General features: G+C 32.8%; 1 protein-coding gene across 1 annotated transcript; it reads left to right on the forward strand.

Annotated features, from left to right (window-relative positions):
- The first annotated feature begins 17 nt into the window (after window positions 1-17).
- On the forward strand, window positions 18-22,052 carry LOC148610719 (uncharacterized). Its single transcript, XM_088543221.1, has 10 exons — window positions 18-210; window positions 3,855-3,896; window positions 4,455-6,293; window positions 8,289-8,483; window positions 9,064-9,276; window positions 10,290-10,460; window positions 10,814-11,160; window positions 16,965-17,061; window positions 20,311-20,390; window positions 21,210-22,052. Exons 1-10 carry the CDS (start codon window positions 18-20, stop codon window positions 21,249-21,251), a joined length of 3,219 nt encoding a protein of 1,072 aa, XP_088399347.1. The 3' UTR covers window positions 21,252-22,052.

A 22,052-nucleotide genomic window follows, 5' to 3' on the forward strand; every position in this document is an offset into this window, starting at 1 on the left:
CTATCTTAAACTGTACAATGGCAGCGGACCTTCTACCTTTCATGTCTTTAGTGGCTAATTTACGATGTAATCTGATACCACATGTACACAATCAGCATTATTTCTTTCAACCTTACAACGACGGAAAATATAAAGGGTACACTCTTCAATGTTGCCCTAAAGGGAAAGTGTTCATGGAAAAATACTGCAGTTGTCTCCCCCCATTCGCAGGTTTGTTTTCATAAATAATCTAATCTTAACTTAAAATATAGAAAATTAACCAAACTGACACGCATATACAGAAGTAAAGGAAAGGGATTTATTTTTCAATCTATATTTTTGTTGGCTGTTTTAAAAAAAATAAATATATATAATCCAACGTGTATATAAGCTCTTCTTTCGAAATTTCTTTTTTTAAATGATATTTTTTCTCATTTACACATGTGTGAACAAAATCGAAAACACTGCTTATACTGAATTATTTATAAATTAAGAAGTTTAATTGCAACGAACTAATGGATCACCTTGTCTCATCGAAATGATGGCGAGAAATCATGTCAGTGCTATAAATAAAATGAATTAAAATGTATTCAAAACGTATTTTAATAGTCATTAATATTAACATTTCCAGGTTTGTTATTGAATGCATTCAACTTTTTAGATAAAACATTTGAACGACAATCCATGAGAACGAAACCAGTCAAAACCGCAATAATCTTAACATTAGTTTATGTATTCTTGTATGTCAATCATCAGGGTATTATAAAACAAAGTACCGGTATAATGCCGACAGTGTATTCCAATAAATGCTATCCGTTTCATTCACGGGGAATGATTTAGAGGGGTAATAAAGTATATATTGGTCATAGTTTTCCTGGTCACTGGTTTAGTTTATGGCTCTAAATATGTCAGACCCCTTGAAACAGGAAAGGAGATTTTTTGTAATGCATGATATGAGAACACGACGACAAGAATATTGTTTAATGAATAAATGTATCGCACAAGCACAACATGATATGGCATCACAAAGATTGTGAAGAATGACAAGTACCGAACAATGGATGGCAGAAAACAAATCACATGATATAAAAGTTGTTGTTTTCCAGGCAGTGTTAAAAATATTTTTTGGAATTATCTAGTGAGCTTTTCAACGTGTCATAGTTTTCCTTTCCTCTTTCGTCTACCCCGGACTTCACTTTTTATGAGCAATTCGGCGGGTGCTCCCAGTTTTTAGTGGAGTCCGAGTTCCTCATTTGCTTTTGTTACTTTGTATGTTTTGTTTTAGTTACTTTATGTTCATTGTTGTGTATATCTGTTTTCCATGTCTTTTCTTTGTCCCTTGACTACATTCTTTTGATTACCACTAGAACCTTTGTTTCCTTGATTACTCTTTCAGAAGTAAAATTGATAAAGTACATTTAGTTTTGTAGTATTTGGACATAAACATATATTTGTAGGCTTTTTTTTAAATTAAAAAAATGCAAATAGGGCTCGTCAATACAAAATGATATTCAGCTTCGACACAATTTATATATCTTCATCTATATTACAATAAAAATCAACTGCAACTGCAATATACTACCAAGTATATTTGACAAAAGACTGAAATTTAGATTACGTAAATATTTTTCATGTTCAAAGTTGAATTTACTTCAAGTGCAACTTTTCACAATCCCTTACAGATTCTTATTGATCATGGAAAAACTGTTTCTTGATTCTTAATTTGATCTATTCAAGATATATTTTACAGTTCCCTTGATTACTCTTTAATTGCATATCTGTAGTTTTAATATTCTACTAAGTGATGCACGCTATTCCTGAGAACAATCAGAAATAATTTCCACAAATGAAGTTAAATAGTACAAATTGAGATACACACAGGCTTAGAAACAATGTTTCGGATTTAATATAAAGTCCGCAAATTTAAACAAATATTAATAAGAAGAAAATTAAATTTTTAAAAATGTTTTTGATATAATAAAGTTTCGTCTGTCGCCAAAACATCTACAATGCCCAATTAATATTGGAAATTGACAAACGATTTACTAAAAAATGTTTTCCCAGTCGTAAAAAGCATTCATACGAAAATATTGTGCATACATCAATACAAAAACATAACCATTGTACAAAAACAAATACAAGGAACAACATCGATTGAACGTAATTCATTTTCAAAGAATTCATTACATTGAAATTTATGTAAACAGGAATGCAGTACACATACAGAATAACATCGTGTATACACCACCAATCTTATTTTTAAAATGGAGTTAATATGGTGAAAAATATTAATTCTTTTATATAAATTTTCCTTCCCAAGGTTCGGTCAATTGACAAATATGATAAAGGGATTATGTTTGGCTTCTTACCTTGTGTTGGTCAGAACTCAAAGATAGAAAATTAACTAAATAATTTTGTTTTTTGATGAATTCGTAAAACCATCTCCCTTTAAAAGTGGATTAAAACTTTATTCATTTGATATGATGTATATGATAGTAATTCTGTCGTCGGTTCCTTTTTCTCTTGCGTCTACCCCGGACGTGACATTTTATTAGCAACTAGGCTGGTGTTACTAGAAGCAGATGAGTTTTTTTGTTGAGTTTGGATTATTAATTTACTTCAGTTTCTTTGTACATGTTTGTTTTTACTAATTTAATGTGTGTGTATATTTCCCCTGTCTATTTGTTTATCCTTTAAATATGTTTTTTTTTAATTCCGCGTGAGTCTTTGTTTCTTTGATCACTCTTTTAACTTTATCAAAAGTTCGGTTATATGATGTATAGGTAATATTGTAATGAAAATGATTTTTGTCATATATAAAGCGACGATAATATAAGATTAATGAACTACATACATCAACTTAACTTAACATTAAAAACTTGATTTCCACACAATAAATATTTCTCTACAGGTTCTATTACGAAAATGTATATTCACTTGTGATTTAAATCAGTTGTACAAAAATGGCTAAATAATATTCTTGTATATAGTTTAAGCACCAGTTGATTCGCCAGTAACATTTTGTTTGAGAACATAAGTTGATATTGTCATTAAGTGTAAGGATAATAAACAAAAATATTGCGTTTGCAAAATAATAAAAAAACTATAGGGATACAATTCAAGACAGCCGTGGACAGACGTGGCGATCTGAGGGTCCGTAACATATGGTATGTAATTCCAGTCGGTAATATACAATAGGTCCCTGCCTTTAGTGTTTTCATTCCTTCAGCACTGTTATGGGTATTAAAATGAAGTTATTGTTGTTTTTCATTTTATATTAATCATTGTATGAGTTCTACAACTGATTTCTGCCTATGGATTGACTATTGTACTAGAACTCGGTCTAGATAAACTAAAAGGACCATTTATCCTATAAATTCGAAACCTGCTCCTTTTAAAAACCAGACAGATCCTTTGATATGGCTGGTAGTAAATACATTTTATGCCACCATTTTTTTTGTTTCAATGTTCACTTATTATGATGTCAGATAGAGCAGGGATTTTTCTGCTTTGAAAGTGGATTACTCGGAGAATAAGTTTAAAGTTCATAGAGAATTTAACCAAATTATGAGTAGCTTAAAGAGTTATTTTCCATTACTTCGGTATTATTTCATTTTATTTTCATAATTTCAGTTAATTACAAATTAAAGCTCTTTTTTCAATTTCTAATTGATGATATTTTTTGAAAACATAATTTGCCATCCAACGCATGAGTACGCTCGTATTGACTTATTGGTCTTAAAACTTTCAACAAGGTATATCAATAACAACTTTGTTAAACTAATAGGTAAGTTATTTCAGTAATATATCACAATGGATGACATTCTACTGGTTCAAGACTGGTACATGTTCTACTCCTACACTTTGTTTTACAGGCCGCCGTCGAAGACCGGTTAATACTGTTCCATATAGTCCGAGTAAGTTAGATATTTATGGTCATTGGCCAGGCGAGATTTAATGTGGATGTTAGTTCAGAATAAGAAAAATCGTATTTTATCTTGTTTTGTGGATGTAAATGTATATTTCTAACCAGATTAAAAGAACAACAACAGAATGCATGTGGTGTTAAAGGTTAAATTATTTTCTTAAAGACGTACGCATTTAAATTTACCACGAAATTGCTCATGTCGATATTGTAGACAGTCAACTCAAACACATACAAAACAGTGATAAACTGAAAAAACATAGTGGTCAACGCGACCAAATGAAAGTTAAAGTATTAAAACATAGTTCAGCTCTGTTATTCAAAGATGGCACCGAAAAGAGAAACAACAATAGAAAAACAACTTGTACATTGAAAGCATTAAGCACACAGAAAATTGAGATAGTGTACAATAAGATTTAGGAACTGCTTTAAGTTTTGCTTTGACAAGATGCATGACGTGATTAAGTGTTTTGATTTATTATCGCTCATATTGTAATAACGTCTAAGTAAGAATGAATGTATAATTGTATTAAATTTCTTTTTTTTTCAGTGCCTTACATGAAATCCAAATCATCATCAAATGTGAATACATTGACAGACAACGCAATTCAGAATCAGCAAAGAAAAGTAAAAAACACAATTTCAAAGACAAGCAAAAATCTACACCAAAAGCTAAAACCATCAATCGTACCTAATGTTTACAATAAGTTAAAAAAAAGATTTCCACCTTTGAACAAAAAACATTTCATCCAAAAGTATTCAATCAATAACAAAAGAAGGAAGCTTTTTCTTAATGATATAAAATCCCAAAGTAAGAAGTTCAGTAAAAAGTTAAAATTCTTCAAAAGTAAAGGAAACTTTAAACAAAGCAAAAAACAACCAAAAACAATGAATACTTTTCAAGAACCTTTTCTCCCCGTCTCCAGCATCGATTCCCGATTTAGTCTCGAAAGACAACAATTAGACTTTGTACGTAACAATATTGAAGCACGACTGTCGGATCGCCCATTTTTTTCAACAAACAATTTCGGTGGTCATAATCAACGAACTTTTCAAAATACCATACCATTCGGTACAAATTTTAATTCCAATGGCGGTGGTAGCGCACTAGATCTGGAAGTATCACGTGATATTGCCAAGCCTGATGCAATCTTTGAAGTTTCTACCGACAACTTGTCTAATCAAGATACTCTAATTGACACGCGAACGAATGCCAATTCTCAAGGAAACGGTGATAATTTCGGTACTACCGGTGGCGTTGAAACTTTTAACGACCTTAATCTAAACAACAGGCTTGTCGGTGATACTTTCAATGGCCTAGGGGATTTAGGGATAGAAACATCAACAGAAAATACAGGCGGAATTGATACCCCGATGTCTGTAGGGGATAATGGAAGTCCAGGCGACCTTTTTATAGGTGACAATCAGCTACCTAGCTCTATTTTTGGGATCGACGGTAGCGCCTTTAGTGAAAACGTCAATCCTGGGTCAGCAGATCTAGGTATTGCTGAACAGACCGTCACACAATTTGGGGATGAATCGGCAGTTGGAATTGTAGATAACTCAAACCTGGACGGAATCTTTTCCGCCATTACGGGAACAGGAATTATCGGGAACAATAAATTTGGTTCAATGATCAGTGATAGTTTTGGTAGCAGCGGTTCAGCCATTGGTTTCGATGGCAACAGTGGATTTCTCCCCTTACCTGATGGAAATGACCCAACGGTAAAAAATGGAAATGCACCTAGTACAGAAAATATAGGATTTAGGTTAAAAGAATTCCAAAACATGAACAATAGAGAAAACAACTTTCAATCAGGTAAAAAGGATAAAAGTAGAAGCAGTCAAACTAGCAAACCAATAAAACATGTTTTGTTTTCTGGATTTGGTGCAAATGAAAATGCTTTCCTTAAGAATAATGAAGCTTCAACTGCTCTTTCTGAAAAAGGAATAAATGTAGCTGGTGGAATTGCTAATTTAAAAGTAAATCCTAGTGGGAACATGAATTTGAAGAATGTCGGTGATAGCACGTTTCTACCGGTAGGAACAACCGGCATCATTAACAATAGTGAATTTAGGGCAGAAAGGCTTTCTCAAGTAAAGAAAATTGCACCAAATATTAGAATTATAACCAGTGGCAACAATGATATCCGTGGTGTTACAGAAAAGACTATTATCCTGTCTAATACCAATGAAATACCAACTGCACCTCTCGCGGATACAATGTTTCCTGATTTTGTTCCACCACAGCCTAGAATTCCAGTTTCATTGAAAAAACTAAAGCTTGAAATGGACAATCCTGTAGTAGCGGGATCTTTAAGAAAAACTAAACAAGAGATTAAAAAGCAAGAATCCCAGACATTAGTTTTCCAAGAGCCTTTGCCTGTTGGTAAGTAATATTAATATTATGTTATGCCTGATGGTAAGTAGTATTAGTAGCACGTTATGCTGTGGGTACGTAGTATTAGTAGCATGTTATGTCAACTAGTATCCTTTCAGTTATTATGTTGATGGTAAAGTTCACAAATAAAGTAAAATGGTAAAGTCTAAAGGAATCTACCAACCAGCAAACTTAATGGGTATCGGATCGTCCAGTCATGACGATGCAGCACAAACAAAAATATATAAGTCTAAAGGTATTGTACAACTATACCGATAAAGATGTTAACACACTATAATAAAATATATATTGGGCAAAATTTTCAGTCAACAAATGACCTTCAATGCCTTAAATAAATTGAGTGTGTATGAAAGTAACCTAATCAGGTGAATACCTGTGACGTATAAAATTTTATCGACAGTTACAAAGATCTTGAACATTGTGTTGTGTTGTGTGTTGATCTTCAATACTGAACTATAAAACTACAAATATTTACAAACACTGTTATAAGAAACTATACAAAATAGGAAAAACTTAATGTTTTTTGTTACTTCCGTGTGGGTGTAAAACACGGAGTTCTTTTATCCAAAATCCCTCCCGTTTCACTCTCTGTAGATCGCTCCAGATCGTGTTTTGTTCCACGATGAAGATTTTCATTTTGTTCATTTTGTTGAAATCATCGAGGCAGTGGTTAGGTAATCTGAAGTGTTGACTCACTGGGAGTAAAGGCTTTTTTGTTAGGTCGCTCCTGTGTCCGTTCAAGCGCTTGTGAAAAGGCTGTTTAGATTCACCAACATATTGAAGGCCACAGATGGGACAGTGGAGCAAATATATTACATTAGCACTCTTGCAGTGTACGTTGCAAAATATTTTGTAGCGTTTCCCGGTGACTGTGCTGGTGAATGATGACGAGTGGTGCATTTGGTTGCAACATTCACACCTTTTGTCACCACATGAGCGACTCTCGCCTTGAGTCAAGTTGAGCTTAGATATTTCAGCCCTCACAAATGGACTACGCAAACTGTCTGGCTGTCTGAAAGCAATCATAGGTGGTTCAGGAAAGACTTTCGATAATGTTGAGTTTCTCTCGACAGAGGCCCAGTGCTCACGAATGGTGTTGTGGCTGTTTTTAAGGCAGAGGTGGTATGTTAGAACACAAGGGGTTCTTTTACATTTTTTCTTTGCCTTGTACTATAATAGACTACTTCTTGGGATATTGTGAATTGTTTGGAACCCTTCTTTGATGGTTTTGTATCTATATCCCCTTCTTCTTAAATTGTTCTTCAGTTGACCTTTTTTTAAGGATTCGTCATTTGAACAAATGCGTCTTAGCCTAAGAGCTTGACTAAATGGTATACATATATATATATGACATGCATCATTAATTTGATCCTCTATCCTACATAATAACACCTAGATGAACTGTCCCGTACTACCATACATCGTGTACTAAGTTACAGCCCTAGATCAATCCTACGAGATTGACCCGACCAGCGAAAGCTATATTTTTATATAGCCTAGCTGGCCGAGTTGTCTAGGGGGCTTGACTTAGTGCAGGCGGTGTTGCCATAGATGTCACAGCGGTACGAGTTCGAGTCCCGCGGAGGGAACGACCAAAAATTTGCATCGCAAATTTGACAGTTCTAACATCGTTGAGAATTTTTCAGACCTTGGGACAAGTAAGATATGTAAAGTTAACTTTATTTACACTCTCTATTGCAATGGAATTGGTTATCTCCAACAGACAATGCATTCTTTAAAAGCATTATCTAAAACAACATTAAGGTTTCTATTTAGGTGCTTTTGAAATTTAAAAATAGCAATTAATTTTCTTTTTTTCTATCATAATCACACTTGTCTGGTTCTGATAAAAATAACTTAGATACAACTTCATAATTACTAGAAAATGAACTTTTTTATTATTGGATTAGTGTACTTTATACGCTAGTATTAAGCATTGCCCTGAATTCCTGAACAGTTGTTTTTGTTGTCGTGTTGTTTTAGATATTTGTCATGGATGTAAAATGGATGGTGGTGTCGGCTATACGAATCATCCAACGTCATGTGACCGCTTTGTAGTCTGTTATCCGACATATGGAGGAACTATGAAACCAGTCACTCAACTTTGTCCCTATGGATTATTTTGGAGCCAGTCTGCTCTTACTTGTAAATTGTCTAGAGACGTATATTGTCCGCACGGTAATAAATTTAAGTTGAATTTAAAAAGGTGTTAGGTACATTTATCGAAAGTTTTGGAGAACATGATGTTACAACGTTTTGTATTGTTTCCAAATTGTGAAATTAAATAATTTTAAATGATATGTTACAAACCTGATGACTCAAAATGAAGTCTTTCATAGAGGTAAACAGTAAAAATGAAATAATAACAAACAGTAGTCATCTCGATTGATATCTCCTATTTGAATACAGTAAGTGGTACCGATAGAGGTAGAAATTAAACTTGGGTATAAAAAGAACAATTTTCGTTCGTCATATTATTAGCTAAATAGCCATTCAGTGGACAAGCCAGGTATAAAACCCATAAAATCCGTACCCAGTAACTATATAATTATTAAACGAATTTACCCCATCGATGACCTACACATGCAGTCAAACTGGAAAAACAATGATAGTAATTTGACTGGGAATTGCTAAAACGGGGACCTGATATAAAATGCCGACCGTGTATATGAATAACATGGTTCGTCTCAACGTGGTGCTAATACTGGGAAGTTATATTAGAGGTTTTTTTTCAGAGTAGGAGTAATTTCTGTTTCAGAGATCTGCAAGTTCCAATCAGACAAATACCAATATGCCAGTAGGCGTACTTGTCGATCGTTCTGGGAGTGTCAGGCAGGCAAATCAGTACCAAAATGTTGTCCCTGGGGATATTCCTTCCTGGATGGTATTGGCTGTATTGAAGACCCATCGTGTGAGATTCCTGATATTGCCTGTAACTTGAATCCTAAGGATTATATCATTGAATGGGGAGGTAACTCAATTCCTGTTAAATATTCTTCCATATTGAAAAAGTAATTATTGTAGTGAATATCAAAATAATAAAAATATTCACTTGTCAAATTGTGTTTGGAGACAATACATTTTTTAAGGTTGTTCTTTCACGAATAAACCTTTTCTCACACTTTATTGTTATTATTGGTTTGCATATAAGGTGAAAAACAACAACAAACAAAAAACACTAGACATCTCAATACATCATGTGTCGATTTCTCAAAAAGTCGTGTGAAATTAATCGTACATTATGACGTCACAATGCTATTTTAGGTTGTGACGTCATTATTTACTTGCTTATCTACTTTAAACTTACGATTTTGTGAAATTGACGCCTAAAGAATGAAAGGAGATAATGAGATATTATTTGTTTGTTTTCTTTTTCCATTTTTGATTTTTTTTTATAATTATTTAGCATTTAATATGAATTATAACAGCATACAACACTTTGAAAGAAGTAGTGTATTAATGGTATAGTCGATCTTAGTTAATAAATGTCATGTCTTAAGTGCTATGAATATATGCCGTTTTTATAACAATAAAACCCTTTTCTTAATCTTTGTTTCATAGATAACCTTTTTCATCTCAACTTTGAATTTTATATAACGAAAATTGGAAATAATGAATATGTCAAAGAGACAAGAATTCCACGGGAAAGAAAAATGACAGCCCGAGGCCACCCATGGGTCTCCAATAAACGACGAGGAAACCCGCAGACCACAGGCCAGGCTGCAGCTTGTCCCAAAACAATATTTTACACAAGTACAGGGAGATAGTTGCCCCTATATACTCAGCAACATAAAAGTATACAGAAAGCGAAAACGTTATATTGATTAAATATCGGTAAAAAAAAAACCAAGGCGTTAACAATGGGATAATTCAGATACGTAAAAAAATACAAAACATGGCCTAAACGTTAACGTACTGTTGATTACTCACCAAAGTCTCGTTACATTAATGTAACAAATGTTAAGCTGGCCAAATATCTTCAAGGGGTGTGTGATAAAAGACAAATCGTTGGCAAGAGAGGTGAATATGAAAGAAGGCTGGGTACTTTCTGGGTAAAGGAAAACTGTCCACCAGGATGGATGTATCAGATTGAACTGTGTGAATGCACAAGAATATCAGAATTAGAACCACCAACATATACCTTTGAAGGACACAGTGAGTTAAGTTCATACAATATAATCACCTTCGTTTCTTATTAACGATAGTTTTCAAGTTTAAGACGGTCAGAACTAACCGCAATTTTAGTATTTTTGCATATTTCAGAATAAGAGGACCGCTTCAGTTATATCACTTTGTTCAATACGATGCAAAATTTACGGTATATTCTTGGATAGAGATTATACACAACACGTTGAATGATACTTGGTGTTTCTTTCTGTGAGAAGGTTAGTTGAAAATAGTTTTTACGTAATACAAAGAAAATCCGATTAATCAGTTTTAGATATATTGATTAGTTGTATATGTAAGTTTGTTTCCATTTTTGTCATGTAATATATATTTCATTTCAGCGTGTGTCCCCGAGGTTTATCTCCCTTTCACCACAGATTTCTTAGACTATTCCGGAAACAATGTTTATGTTAGAGTTGACAATGCTAGCCTATCTTCCGGTGCAGCATGCTTTGATGGAAAGAGCGCACTTGCTGTACCAGCATTTGCAAATATGGATTATGGAGATACATTTTACCTTCACGTACGCTATAAACAGCGTAACCCCGGAAATGACCTTCAGACCCTTGTTTTTAACGGAGACTGTGAGAAACGTCATTCTTTTATGCTAGGAACAAAATCAGTTGGGAATTATCTTTCTTTAGTCAGTAGTTTAAATGAAGAAAAGAAGATGTCAGTGAAATCAAAGGTAAATGAGTAAAATTATATTCATATACTCCAATGTCCTGACTTAATTCAGTCTAAACAGTCTAAATGTGTTCGTACCTTTTACACAAGCAGTATATATCCTGCCTATTATGCTAACGTTTAAATATTTGACCCAGAATACTACCTACCAAATCTGGTTTATGTTGCAGTTCAAGGCGGTAGGATTTCTCTATGGTTTTTAGTTATATTATTCAATTTGTCTCAACTTCACTTTTATATTCTTCCTATGTTTTGAATATTTCATTATTAAGTTCTAGACTATACATATAACACTGGCGTTAAGCTACTTGAATTAGATAACGTAGATTTTCAGTATTCGTAAGTACTGAGTATTTAGTCATTGTCAACTTGATTTTTCATGATTAGGTATTGATCTAGAATTGAGTGATGACAATGAATAGTAAACGGTAATAAATTTAGGTACGAGTATTTTCCAAAGTCAAAAGAATTCATTTTAAGATCCACAATTACCCGAGTTACAGTGCATATCATTAAAACAGTGTCCGGTTTAACAAAGATTCGATATGGACTATTTTCATTTTTTTCAGCTTTAAATGAAATCAATGGAAAAATATTTTAATCAGAACTTTGATTTAAGACATCATTATTCTGAAAACGTTAACAGTATGTGGCGTTTAGGTTGCATATACTTAAAGAAGCTGATGCTATAAATAAGGTTAATTTTTACGATAATGGTCTGAACGATTTACTAGATCTTAAGTTTGCTAAAATAGTAATATCAATGATCAAAGAAATGATTGTATTTATTTGAAGAGGATATCTAACGATAAATTAATTTTTCCACGAAGCACAAATAATACCTATATACATTTATGTATAAAAACGTATCAAATGGCTCAGGATACTACAAACATAAAACGAATACATTTACTGGTTTTCAAGAAGCAACTAAATTATTCATCTACTTCTACGACTATACTTGAGTGTGATTGTCAAACGGGGGTATACACAATTGCTAACAAAGACACGCGCTAACAAAATAATCCTTATTACCAATTATTTGTGTCCCAGGTCTTAATAGTTGCAATAAAATTGTACACGATGAACGATAAATATTCTTATTAAAGAAAATTATATCATTGCTAAAATAAATCTTGATAAAACTGATAGAATTATTTTATCAGCACAATTATTAATTTTCCAAGCACAACTCGGAGACGTCTTGGTAGAAATTCATAATCCAAAATTCACAATCGTTTAGTATTGATGAATGGCTTGTGTAATCAACTGTTTCTGTTAACATGTCATCATCTGCTTCAAACTTAGTGTAACAAAAGACGTTCTAAGCTGGCTTTTATAGTTTTAAATGAGAGTGCAGAATGTATGGAAGTCATAAATAATTGGCATTTATTTTAATTCTTCCGAATAGTATTTTATCATGCAGACTACGGGCTGGGGCCCTTTAAGTTAAAGACACGATTTGAATATTCAATGTCACGTAATACTTTCGTTTGCTTCATACTATGTCTGGAAATGACATTTTTATTCAATACATGAAGCTCGTTCTAGATATAAAGCATGCTAATTGATTTCTCTACAAATAAATTAAAAATTGTGAATATTAATCCGACCACATAATTGTAACTTTCCTCTCTGAGGAGAATGTAATGAATTATTTTAAAATTGGAAACCATTTTTTCTGATCTACTTTTGTGCATGCACAATTGTTATTTCTAATATTTGACGATAAGTTACTGGTTTTTGGTTGTTGACGATAGAATTATGGAATGTATGACGTCCATTTAAAAAAAAAGTAAGATAGAAGAACTTTTTATTTGTTTTATTAATGGTAATATGGGATTGGGTTTGAACTTGTTAATTATTTAAAATGATTTAATTTTATATGATATTTTGACCTATATAATGAAATGCCATGTGACCGCATGCAGGTAGTTTTGGGAGGTTATTGATTAAAAAATAGATGATTATTTTGCACTTGAATTCAAAGCGAATAGTAATAAATTTGTCTTCTTTGATTTAAACGTAATTTATACTGTAACAAATATGATTGGGCAGCAGGCTAAGCCGTTTCAGGCCCTCTTCATAAAACAAAATCTATTTATATATCTTATTATCAATTTATTTGGTTCAAAACACATTAATGAGACATATAATAAAAATAAAGAGACGGTATATCCTAAAAAGTAAGAATGGTATTTTGAGAATAAAATTTCAGTGTAAGATAAAATTAATGACTTTATGTATGCAGATTTGTACATGAAAAAAAACTGCACAACATTTTCTTCGATTATCAACACATTTCAAAGTATTGAATACAAATAAAATAAAGAGGTTATTATCAGCATTGAAACTGTGCAATTAAATTAAGATGAAGTGATCATGATAGCAACAAGTGTTTTCATTCTGAGAAAATAACACCTACATTCGGGATTAGAGAATTAAAAAAAAACACTAATATAAAACAAGCAAAAAAGAAAAAAAAACAACAAAGGACAAAAAAAAAAAAAACAACGCTAAAAGATGACAAAATATAGATATAAGGATAAAAGAAATGTTTTCTAAACAAACAAAAAATGTTTTATAGAATTGAAATTCGAGATGATGGGATTAGATAGTGACTAAAAGTACAAATGTAGCTTCCAAAGGTCAAATGAAATGTCTTGATGTTTTGAATGTTAATGTTACGCAGCCTTATAGAACCTTCTTTTCTTCTTATAAACTCTGGAACTTCTTAAACTATGCTTACATTTTCTGCTAAACTAAGACTAATCACCCCGAATCACAAATATTCCAGAGTTACATCAATATTTCTAGATAAGAAAGATAATTAATAAACTTCTTGTAACAAGATAAACAGAATGATGAAAGACAAAATGTTCATTTTCTTCACATTCATACTCACATTTTTGTCAAGAAGAATCATTTGGTAAAAATTCATTGAACAGATGATAATTCAATTTACTAGGTTCATTTGCAAATCGAAAGAAGAATATTATAACACCATAAGCATAATAACTGGGAGGTTTTTTAGGCGTATACTTCAGCACCTGCGTAAGGAGTGTTCATATCACAACTCATATGTTATGCCTGAGCTTGTCGTAACTACGCAGACTTTTTTTTCATCGCACTAGACTTCTTACAATTAGACTTCTGAAGCATGGTTATGTAGCTACAATATTGAAGTCATCACTACAGAAGTTTCATGGTCGTCATCATGAACTCATGGATCGTTATGGTGTATCCATCTGCACCAAGAAAACTGGTTTTTCAACGTGTCATAGTTTTCCTTTCCTCTTTCATCTACCCCGGACTTGACTTTGTATGAGCAACTCGGCGGGTGTTTCTAGAAAAGCAGAGGACACTTACCCTACCGGTGCACCGGTCCAGGCTCCCAGTTTTTAGTGGAGTCCGAGTTCTCATTTACTTTTGTCACTCTGTTTGTATTTATTTTAGTAACTGTATGTTCTTTGTTGTATTTGTTTTCCATGTCTGGTATTTGTCCCTGGGTTACATTCTTTCGATTTCCCCTAGAATCTTGGTTCCCTTGATTACTCTTGCACTAATATGGTACTAGTGTCAGGATCCAGCATCCTCGGTGCTAGAGTAAAGTTCATCCGAAAGCTTAATAGTAGAAGGAATTTAACTTTTGTATTAAGACACCGTTTTATATAGAGTCAATACTATTTTTTGAAAATTTTACATTAGATGATAAGTGGGGAAAACATATGAACGAAATCGCGCAGTTAAGAAGAGACATAACGATACAGTATTTTGTAAAAAAAACCGTATGCTGTAACTTTGACCTTATTCAGGCACCAAAGGTCTGGCTTAGTAGACGCAAGGTTGTCCATGAGTTATGTATTTCTAAGAGTAATCAAGGGAACCAAGGTTATAGCGGTAATCAAAAGAATGTAATCCATGGACAAAGACCAGACATGGAAAACAGACATACACAACAAAGAACATAAAGTAATTAAAATTATACATACAAAGTAACAAAAGCAAATGAGCAACTCGGACTCCACTAAAAACTGGGAGTGATATCAAATGTGGTCGAAACATTTCTCTTAATTAATTTAAAAAAGCAAAATACGTTGTCGCAAGTCCTTATATGTATCTTTTCTCTTCATTTTGACTGTCAACACATGATGAGCTTGAAATTTCATAAATATAAATGTATTGGTTTTCATTAAAAGCCAGCACCATTCATGAGTTTTAAAGGTTCAAATGAAATTTTCTATTTCTCCGAAGTTTTACTTTGAATAGTAAATATAACAATTTATGCTATATACAGTTCTACAAATACGAAATACACAAGTTTTACCAGTAAGCGAAATAAATGCTTCGCACATAAATATCGAGAACAAATGCTTGCTTGTTTATTTCAATACAAAACCTCGTGAAACATGATTGGGCAATATAACCGTGTATTTGCGCCGAAGCCATGTAATCATTTCCGGAAAGGAACTGAAGAATTCCAAAATTGACGCCGTAAACATTACCAAGTCGACAGATGCAGATAATTAACAAATACATTTTATTTGATGTTTAAACTGCCAGATGGATAGTATGCAGATGATATAAAATGTATGAATTACAATAATACTTGAATTAATGAAGATAAATTTGAATGTAAGATGTAAATGAACTTGTTCTAATTTTGTTGACATTTTGTCGATATTAGAAATTGTTCATATCAAATGAATTTCTTAAGGAATGCATTTTGTATGTACAGGCACACAAAGATGGCTGAAATATTCATTAGAGTTAACGCGTTAGTGAAAGTTCGTGCTATATAATAGCTGTGCGGAACAAATTTTAATGCACTAATCCTATATTATCAAATTTGTATTTAATAAAACCATATTGGTTTTAAGGATTTTGCACTTGAAAATGGCTTATCCTCGTGATGGTGATATTAATATTTGAACTGAGTCTACTTAGCATTAAACACTTTCTATTCGGCTGTAACTGTTTCATGTCCCTATATTAATAGAAAAAAGGAAAAGAGAACAACAAATGCATCATTTATAAAAACAATAAATACTTACAGAGATCACCAAAAGGTCTTCAATAAGTGTAAAAACACCTTTAAGTAAGCTCTGAAAGGTCTCGACTTTAAAAGTAATAAACCTCATGGTAATAGAATGATGACACTTATTCAAAATAAATTCAAAAGTCAAATAACGACACGAAAACACATACATGACTGTGGACAGGTGCATGTCAGCAGTGGGGATTAAACTAGTTTTATAAGGCCTTAACAAACCCCTTTTATATAAGGTCAAAAATAAACTGAAACAAAAAATAAAACACACGATAAAATTCACTCAGTAATATATCCCATTCCTCGTCATGGAATACCTCATCATGGAACATTTCTATAGACAAAATGGGATATTAATTAAAAAAAAAAAGCTGGCGCTCACTAAAAAATAGCTCAGAACATATTCAAGAGTTATCAAGGGTACCGAGATTCTAGCGGATAACTTCTGTAGTGATGACTTCAATCTTCTACAATAAGTATATTTAAGGTGTATTATCTGTGGGTTATGCATTTGGTTGTTTTACTTGATTTTTTAATATCTGGCTAATTAGTTTTAATGCTTTTATGGTCTCATCACCGTTTTTTTTTAATTTTTGGAGTTGTCGATACGACTTAACGATACACTTTTATCAAATGATCTAATCATATTAGATATTACTAATTATGTTCACGGAATGAGAAACAAGTAGTCTAAAGGAAAGAGATATAAACTACACGGACAAATGAGGAATAATATCTGAATTTTAACATTGTAGAAAAAAATAACAGACTGGAGGGATGTTTGGATAAAGTTTGAGAGGGGAGAACTTATTATACAATCCAATGACCACACCGAAATGATGCCGATGAAAGGTAAGAAGACTTCTACAAATTATAACACTTACATGGTGTCAATTGAAAGATTTGAATTGACGTCTACAACCCAATGACAATTTTAAAATGATGCCAAAGACGTATATATTCGTATGAAAGTTTTATTTAATATTCTGGATCATAGTAAAGCACATCGTATACTTTTCAGTCCATTTTTTGTCTAAAAAATTGAAAACAGTTCAAAATGGCAATGAAATAAAATAATTTTGTAGTTATTTGTAACTAACGATTAATCATTGAGCTAACACTCATATTATATACCCGTTTTTGTTTCAATACCAATTCACGACAATGCAAGTCGTTTTACGAGAAGCAGAATTACCGCATGTGGTTTGTTTATTAAATGTAAGAAAAAAGTAAAAAAAAAATAATACTCAAACGATGAATTTTTCTATTTGCTCTCTACTTGTATTTAAAGCTGTTATTCAAACCGTTGTCGAGCTTCGGATGCTACCTTAAGTTCACGACCGTTACTGTTTACAGGAAAGGTGTAAAAGGACTTACATATATTTAAAAAATATGTGTAGAAGCTCTACAGCTGAAGGTGCATTAATTTTACTTTCAAATCAAAGAAAATCATAAATCAGAATTGTTAGGAAACGGAAATAGAAAAGGTGTTCCGAAATATTTCAAAAATGCATTTCAAAACCATAAAACTATTCAATTGTTTAAATCTGTGCAATCAAATAACCGCACCAAAACAATGACGCCGCTAAATTGAAAGTTGTTTGTTAGTTGGAGCCAGTATTGCAAACAATGTGGGGATAAATCATTTTTATTTTGATCAATTATATTTTAATAAGTGCAAGTATGCAGAAATGGTTAAAGGATTTAAATGAATCATGTTTTGAAAACAAATTTTGACAACAAACTTTCAACCAATTGAAACATTAACATGTAGACACTATATACAATGTATTAGGGCATAAATAATATTGTACGTATATACTTATGACAGTACATACAAGTTTTAAGTCATATTTAGTTTCATTGTGTATTCTGAGGTGTTTATTTCCTTTGCACATTAAATTCGTTTGAAAGATATTATTTACATGTTTATACAACTCTTTTTCCTTATACATGTAAATGAAACTTAATAAATTTAATTCTTTAATACCATAGTGCTCTGTTGCAGATAAAAAAGGACTGTTATCTATGTTTCTCTTGTTCATCCGCCCCGTGCAGGTCCGGGTGTTAAAAGAATAGGCCTGCAGCAGCGCTAAGCTTGTCGTATAAGACGACTAAATAGTGCTCAGAAACCTAGCCGGGGGCTAGGCGCTCTGCCCACAGAGCAACTGGGATGTGTCCCCCAGGTGGTGGAATGGGGTACCCCTGGCGTGTTACATGCTGGGGTTGTCAGGCTATAATACGGAAAACCTGACCGCAAACCATAGTGGTGCACCGTGTTGGGAAAGATGCCACCTTCCTCGCACGTTAAAGAACCCTGCTGTGGTATTCGATAGGAGTAGGAACCTTTGCGCTCCGTCACAGGAGGCTAAATTGCCCGATCTTACCCATCCCCCCTTTTCCGAGTGGCAATCAAAATTTGTCGACCCTATTATCCTTGTGACCTATCCTTTTCTTTCATTTCATGTTCATCATATCATCCATTTCATGTTCATTGTCTGAATATAGCTGAAATATTGCTGCTCGGACGTTAAACCCCAACAAACAAACAAACTTGTTCAACCTGTTTGTTATTTTACGATTGGTAGAAAATTGAAATCGTTGATTAGTTTTCTATTTGTCAGTTCGTATCTTGACACTTTTTGTGTCATTTATCCTTTGCAAATTGAAGCCTTGCAACTAAAATTCAAATAATACTGGTAGTAAATACCTATTGTACCAGCTGGAAAGTATCTTATTGTCTTCCCAAACTTCTGCCTATTGTACCAACTGGAATGTATCCTATTGTACCAGATGGAAAGTATCCAATTGTACCTGCTGGTATGTATCCTATTGTACCAGCAGGTATGTATCTTATTGTACCAACTGGAATGTATCCTATTGTACCTGTTGGAATGTTCCTATTATACCAGCTGGAATGTATCTTATTGTACCAGCTGGTATATATCCTATTGTACCAGCTGGAAGGTATCCTATTCCCTCCCAAACTTCTTCCTATTGTACCAACTGGAATGTATCATATTCCCTTCCCAAACTTCTGCCGTATTGCCCATGCATTGTCCTATTACGTCGGAAACATATTCAATTTGTAAAAGTTATTTAATATGTTCTCTTTGTTTAGCTTTCCTTCATGAGCATTGAAACAAAACATCTCAAACATTGCAAAATATAAAAATCTTTCCAGAACTCTTCAACCTTATAAATATTCTAAAAAATAAATGAAAAGACGTATTAAAACAAAATAAAATAAGTTACAATAGTGAAAGAGAACCACATAGTGAGCATCCACATGGAAATTACACATGGCTTATTCTAATTAAATCCTGTTGCACCTGCATATAGAGTTTTTCATATTGCAACTCAAACGTTATACCAGAGCATACCGAAACCACGTGAACTTTAAGTACCGCGCTAGAGTTCTCACAATTAGGCTACTGGAACAGGGTAATGTTTTTTATGCTGCCCATTTGTGTTTGAACATTTCGAGAAAAAAAAACAATCGGAATGGAAGCAAAATGTTAAGCGCGCTATAAAACCAGGTTAAACCCACCTTTCATTTTGAAATGCCTGTACCAAGTCAGGACCATTGCGATGATTTCCAAATGTCGGTTTTACCCTGATATTGTCATTTGTTATACTGACTTCCTTTTTGGCTGTTTGACTACTGTTATGACTGCCAGTTCGATATTTTTTTTCTTACCCTTCATTTGCTATAGGATTAAAGCCATCATTACTAATGTTTTCTGTAGGTCATATAACTCGTTGGTCATTACAGTGTATTTATCTGCACAATGAGAACCGATTTGTTCACCGTGTTTTTCTTTTCATCTTTCGTCCACCCCAGCTTGCTCTACCGGTGTACCTGATTGGTGTTTAGTTTTTAGGAAAGTCCATCCTGTGCTGCTCATTTACGTTTGTTCTTTTGGTTATTTCCTGTCTTTGTTGTTTGCGTCTACTTTTTATGTTCAGTCGTTATCCCTGGTCTATATTATTTTCTTTTAATTATCGTTCTCTTGGGTTTCCTTCCCATATTCTAGTCGCCATATAGTAATGGTGTAAAAGAAAAGTATTCGATAAACTCGGTATATTTTATTACAATAGGTGCCATAGCAAGGTCAGAGTGTGGCATGAAGATTGGCTGGGGAAAAGGATTTAAAAACTTTGTTGGCTGTATTGACGAGGTATGTTACCATTACTGTAGTAATTTGATAAAGATGTATTGTGGTATGAACGATTCTAAGAATATAAATACAAAAACAATCATATAAAAAAGAAAATATAAGGCAGAAACTGTAAACGAAACATTGTTTTATGTAAAAAATGATTATTAAAATTGTTAAGTATTTGCAGCTACTCAAATCTTAAAGCTCAAGATTAAAATTTACTTTCGTCATTGGAAGGTTGCATTCAATAGACATTTAATAATGCTGTATAATGTGTAAAAGTTTACAATTTGAAGGAATAAATGTTTTGTTTGTTGTGCGGTAGGACGACCTACCATCATTTTAGTAGGTATTTGATACAAATAGCCAGTAAATTTATTTGCCAAATGGATTAAAACTTTTGCCGAATCTGTTTGTCGCTGGCTTGTCACCGAGCAGTCTAGGGTTAGATTTTCAGGGGCTAAAATATAATTTTGCGAGTCAAATCAACCTTTCCCGTTACATTGCATTGAATGAATTGATCTGATTGGAATTAAATGTGATGATACTTTTTTTTTATATATATTTAGTATTATCAATATAACTAAACGTGTTTTTGTACGTATTCTGTCATTCAAATATTAGACAGCGGTTCATAAAGAAAAGCAACATTGTCATAATAAGTTCAGAAAAACTCCAACGATGAAATAATACTTCATATAAATCAAAAGCTAATTTAAAATTAGAATTGTCGATACCTAGCATGTATTACCTGTACAACGAATGTGTTTCTAAGAATCAATTATCGAACCCTGTAACAAACGTCTCAAATAAGCGGGTTTTTTTTTTGCTTTCCAGATTTCAATACATAGATGTCAACCTTCAAGAAAAAAAAACTAGTCATTTGCTGATGTGGTCAGCCTACACAAAGACAATATGTTCAACTAAGTGTCAATATCGAATTCGCAGACAATTTATGTCCTACTTGTTACATAAGTGAGCCAATTCATAATAAATCATTATTTAAGCATGCAACATTTTATGGAAATGATTTTTGATGACAATTTTATCGCGAGCGTTTTGTTTTGTTTTGTTTTTGTTTTTGTTGTAATTTAAAAAAAAAATTTATTAAGCTCGCTATTTAAATTCTGTATTCAAATGAGCTTCTATGATAGATAAAATAACGCTTAAGGAATACACACCTATGCTCTAATAACAATGTCATTTCTTCCAATAGAATTTGCTACATCTTATCATTAAAACATTTTTAAGATCATTTTATATACATAAATTTATGTAACCGTTAAATATTGATAGTGCCTTGAAGTAGGTAGGTAGTACTGAATTGATCATGTGAAAGACATTGACAGATTTGTGAATGTTTAAACATTTCAGGTTTTCTTGTTTCTATGGTTTCCAACTGACAAAATATTTATAGTACTTTAAAATGTGTTTATTTATATTGTTGCATGCAGTTTTATTATTGCAACATTGTCAACGCCTCATAAAAACTAAGGTGCCGAATATTATTGTATTTTCACATTTCTATTGAATTTAATTATCTCTCGATCCGTTTTATACCAAAATATTGCTTGTGAGATTTTTTTTTGTTCTCGGGAGAAAATAAGTTTTGATTTTATTGTAATGTCATCATAAAAAGTAATTTCTCGACTTATCGAATAAAGATTAGGAGAATTTGAA

This window comes from Perna viridis, chromosome 8 (genome assembly GCF_037379345.1).
Source record: "Perna viridis isolate PV_CMFRI_1.1 ecotype Kerala chromosome 8, ASM3737934v1, whole genome shotgun sequence".
Taxonomy (NCBI): domain Eukaryota; kingdom Metazoa; phylum Mollusca; class Bivalvia; order Mytilida; family Mytilidae; genus Perna; species Perna viridis.

Coding starts and splice junctions, on each gene's coding strand:
- LOC148610719 (XM_088543221.1), top strand. CDS start 18: ATGGCAGCGGACCTTCTACCTTTCATGTCTTTAGTGGCTAATTTACGA. Junction 17,062..20,310: donor CGAAATGATGCCGATGAAAG/GTAAGAAGACTT, acceptor TTATTACAATAG/GTGCCATAGCAAGGTCAGAG. Junction 20,391..21,209: donor TTGTTGGCTGTATTGACGAG/GTATGTTACCAT, acceptor TTTGCTTTCCAG/ATTTCAATACATAGATGTCA.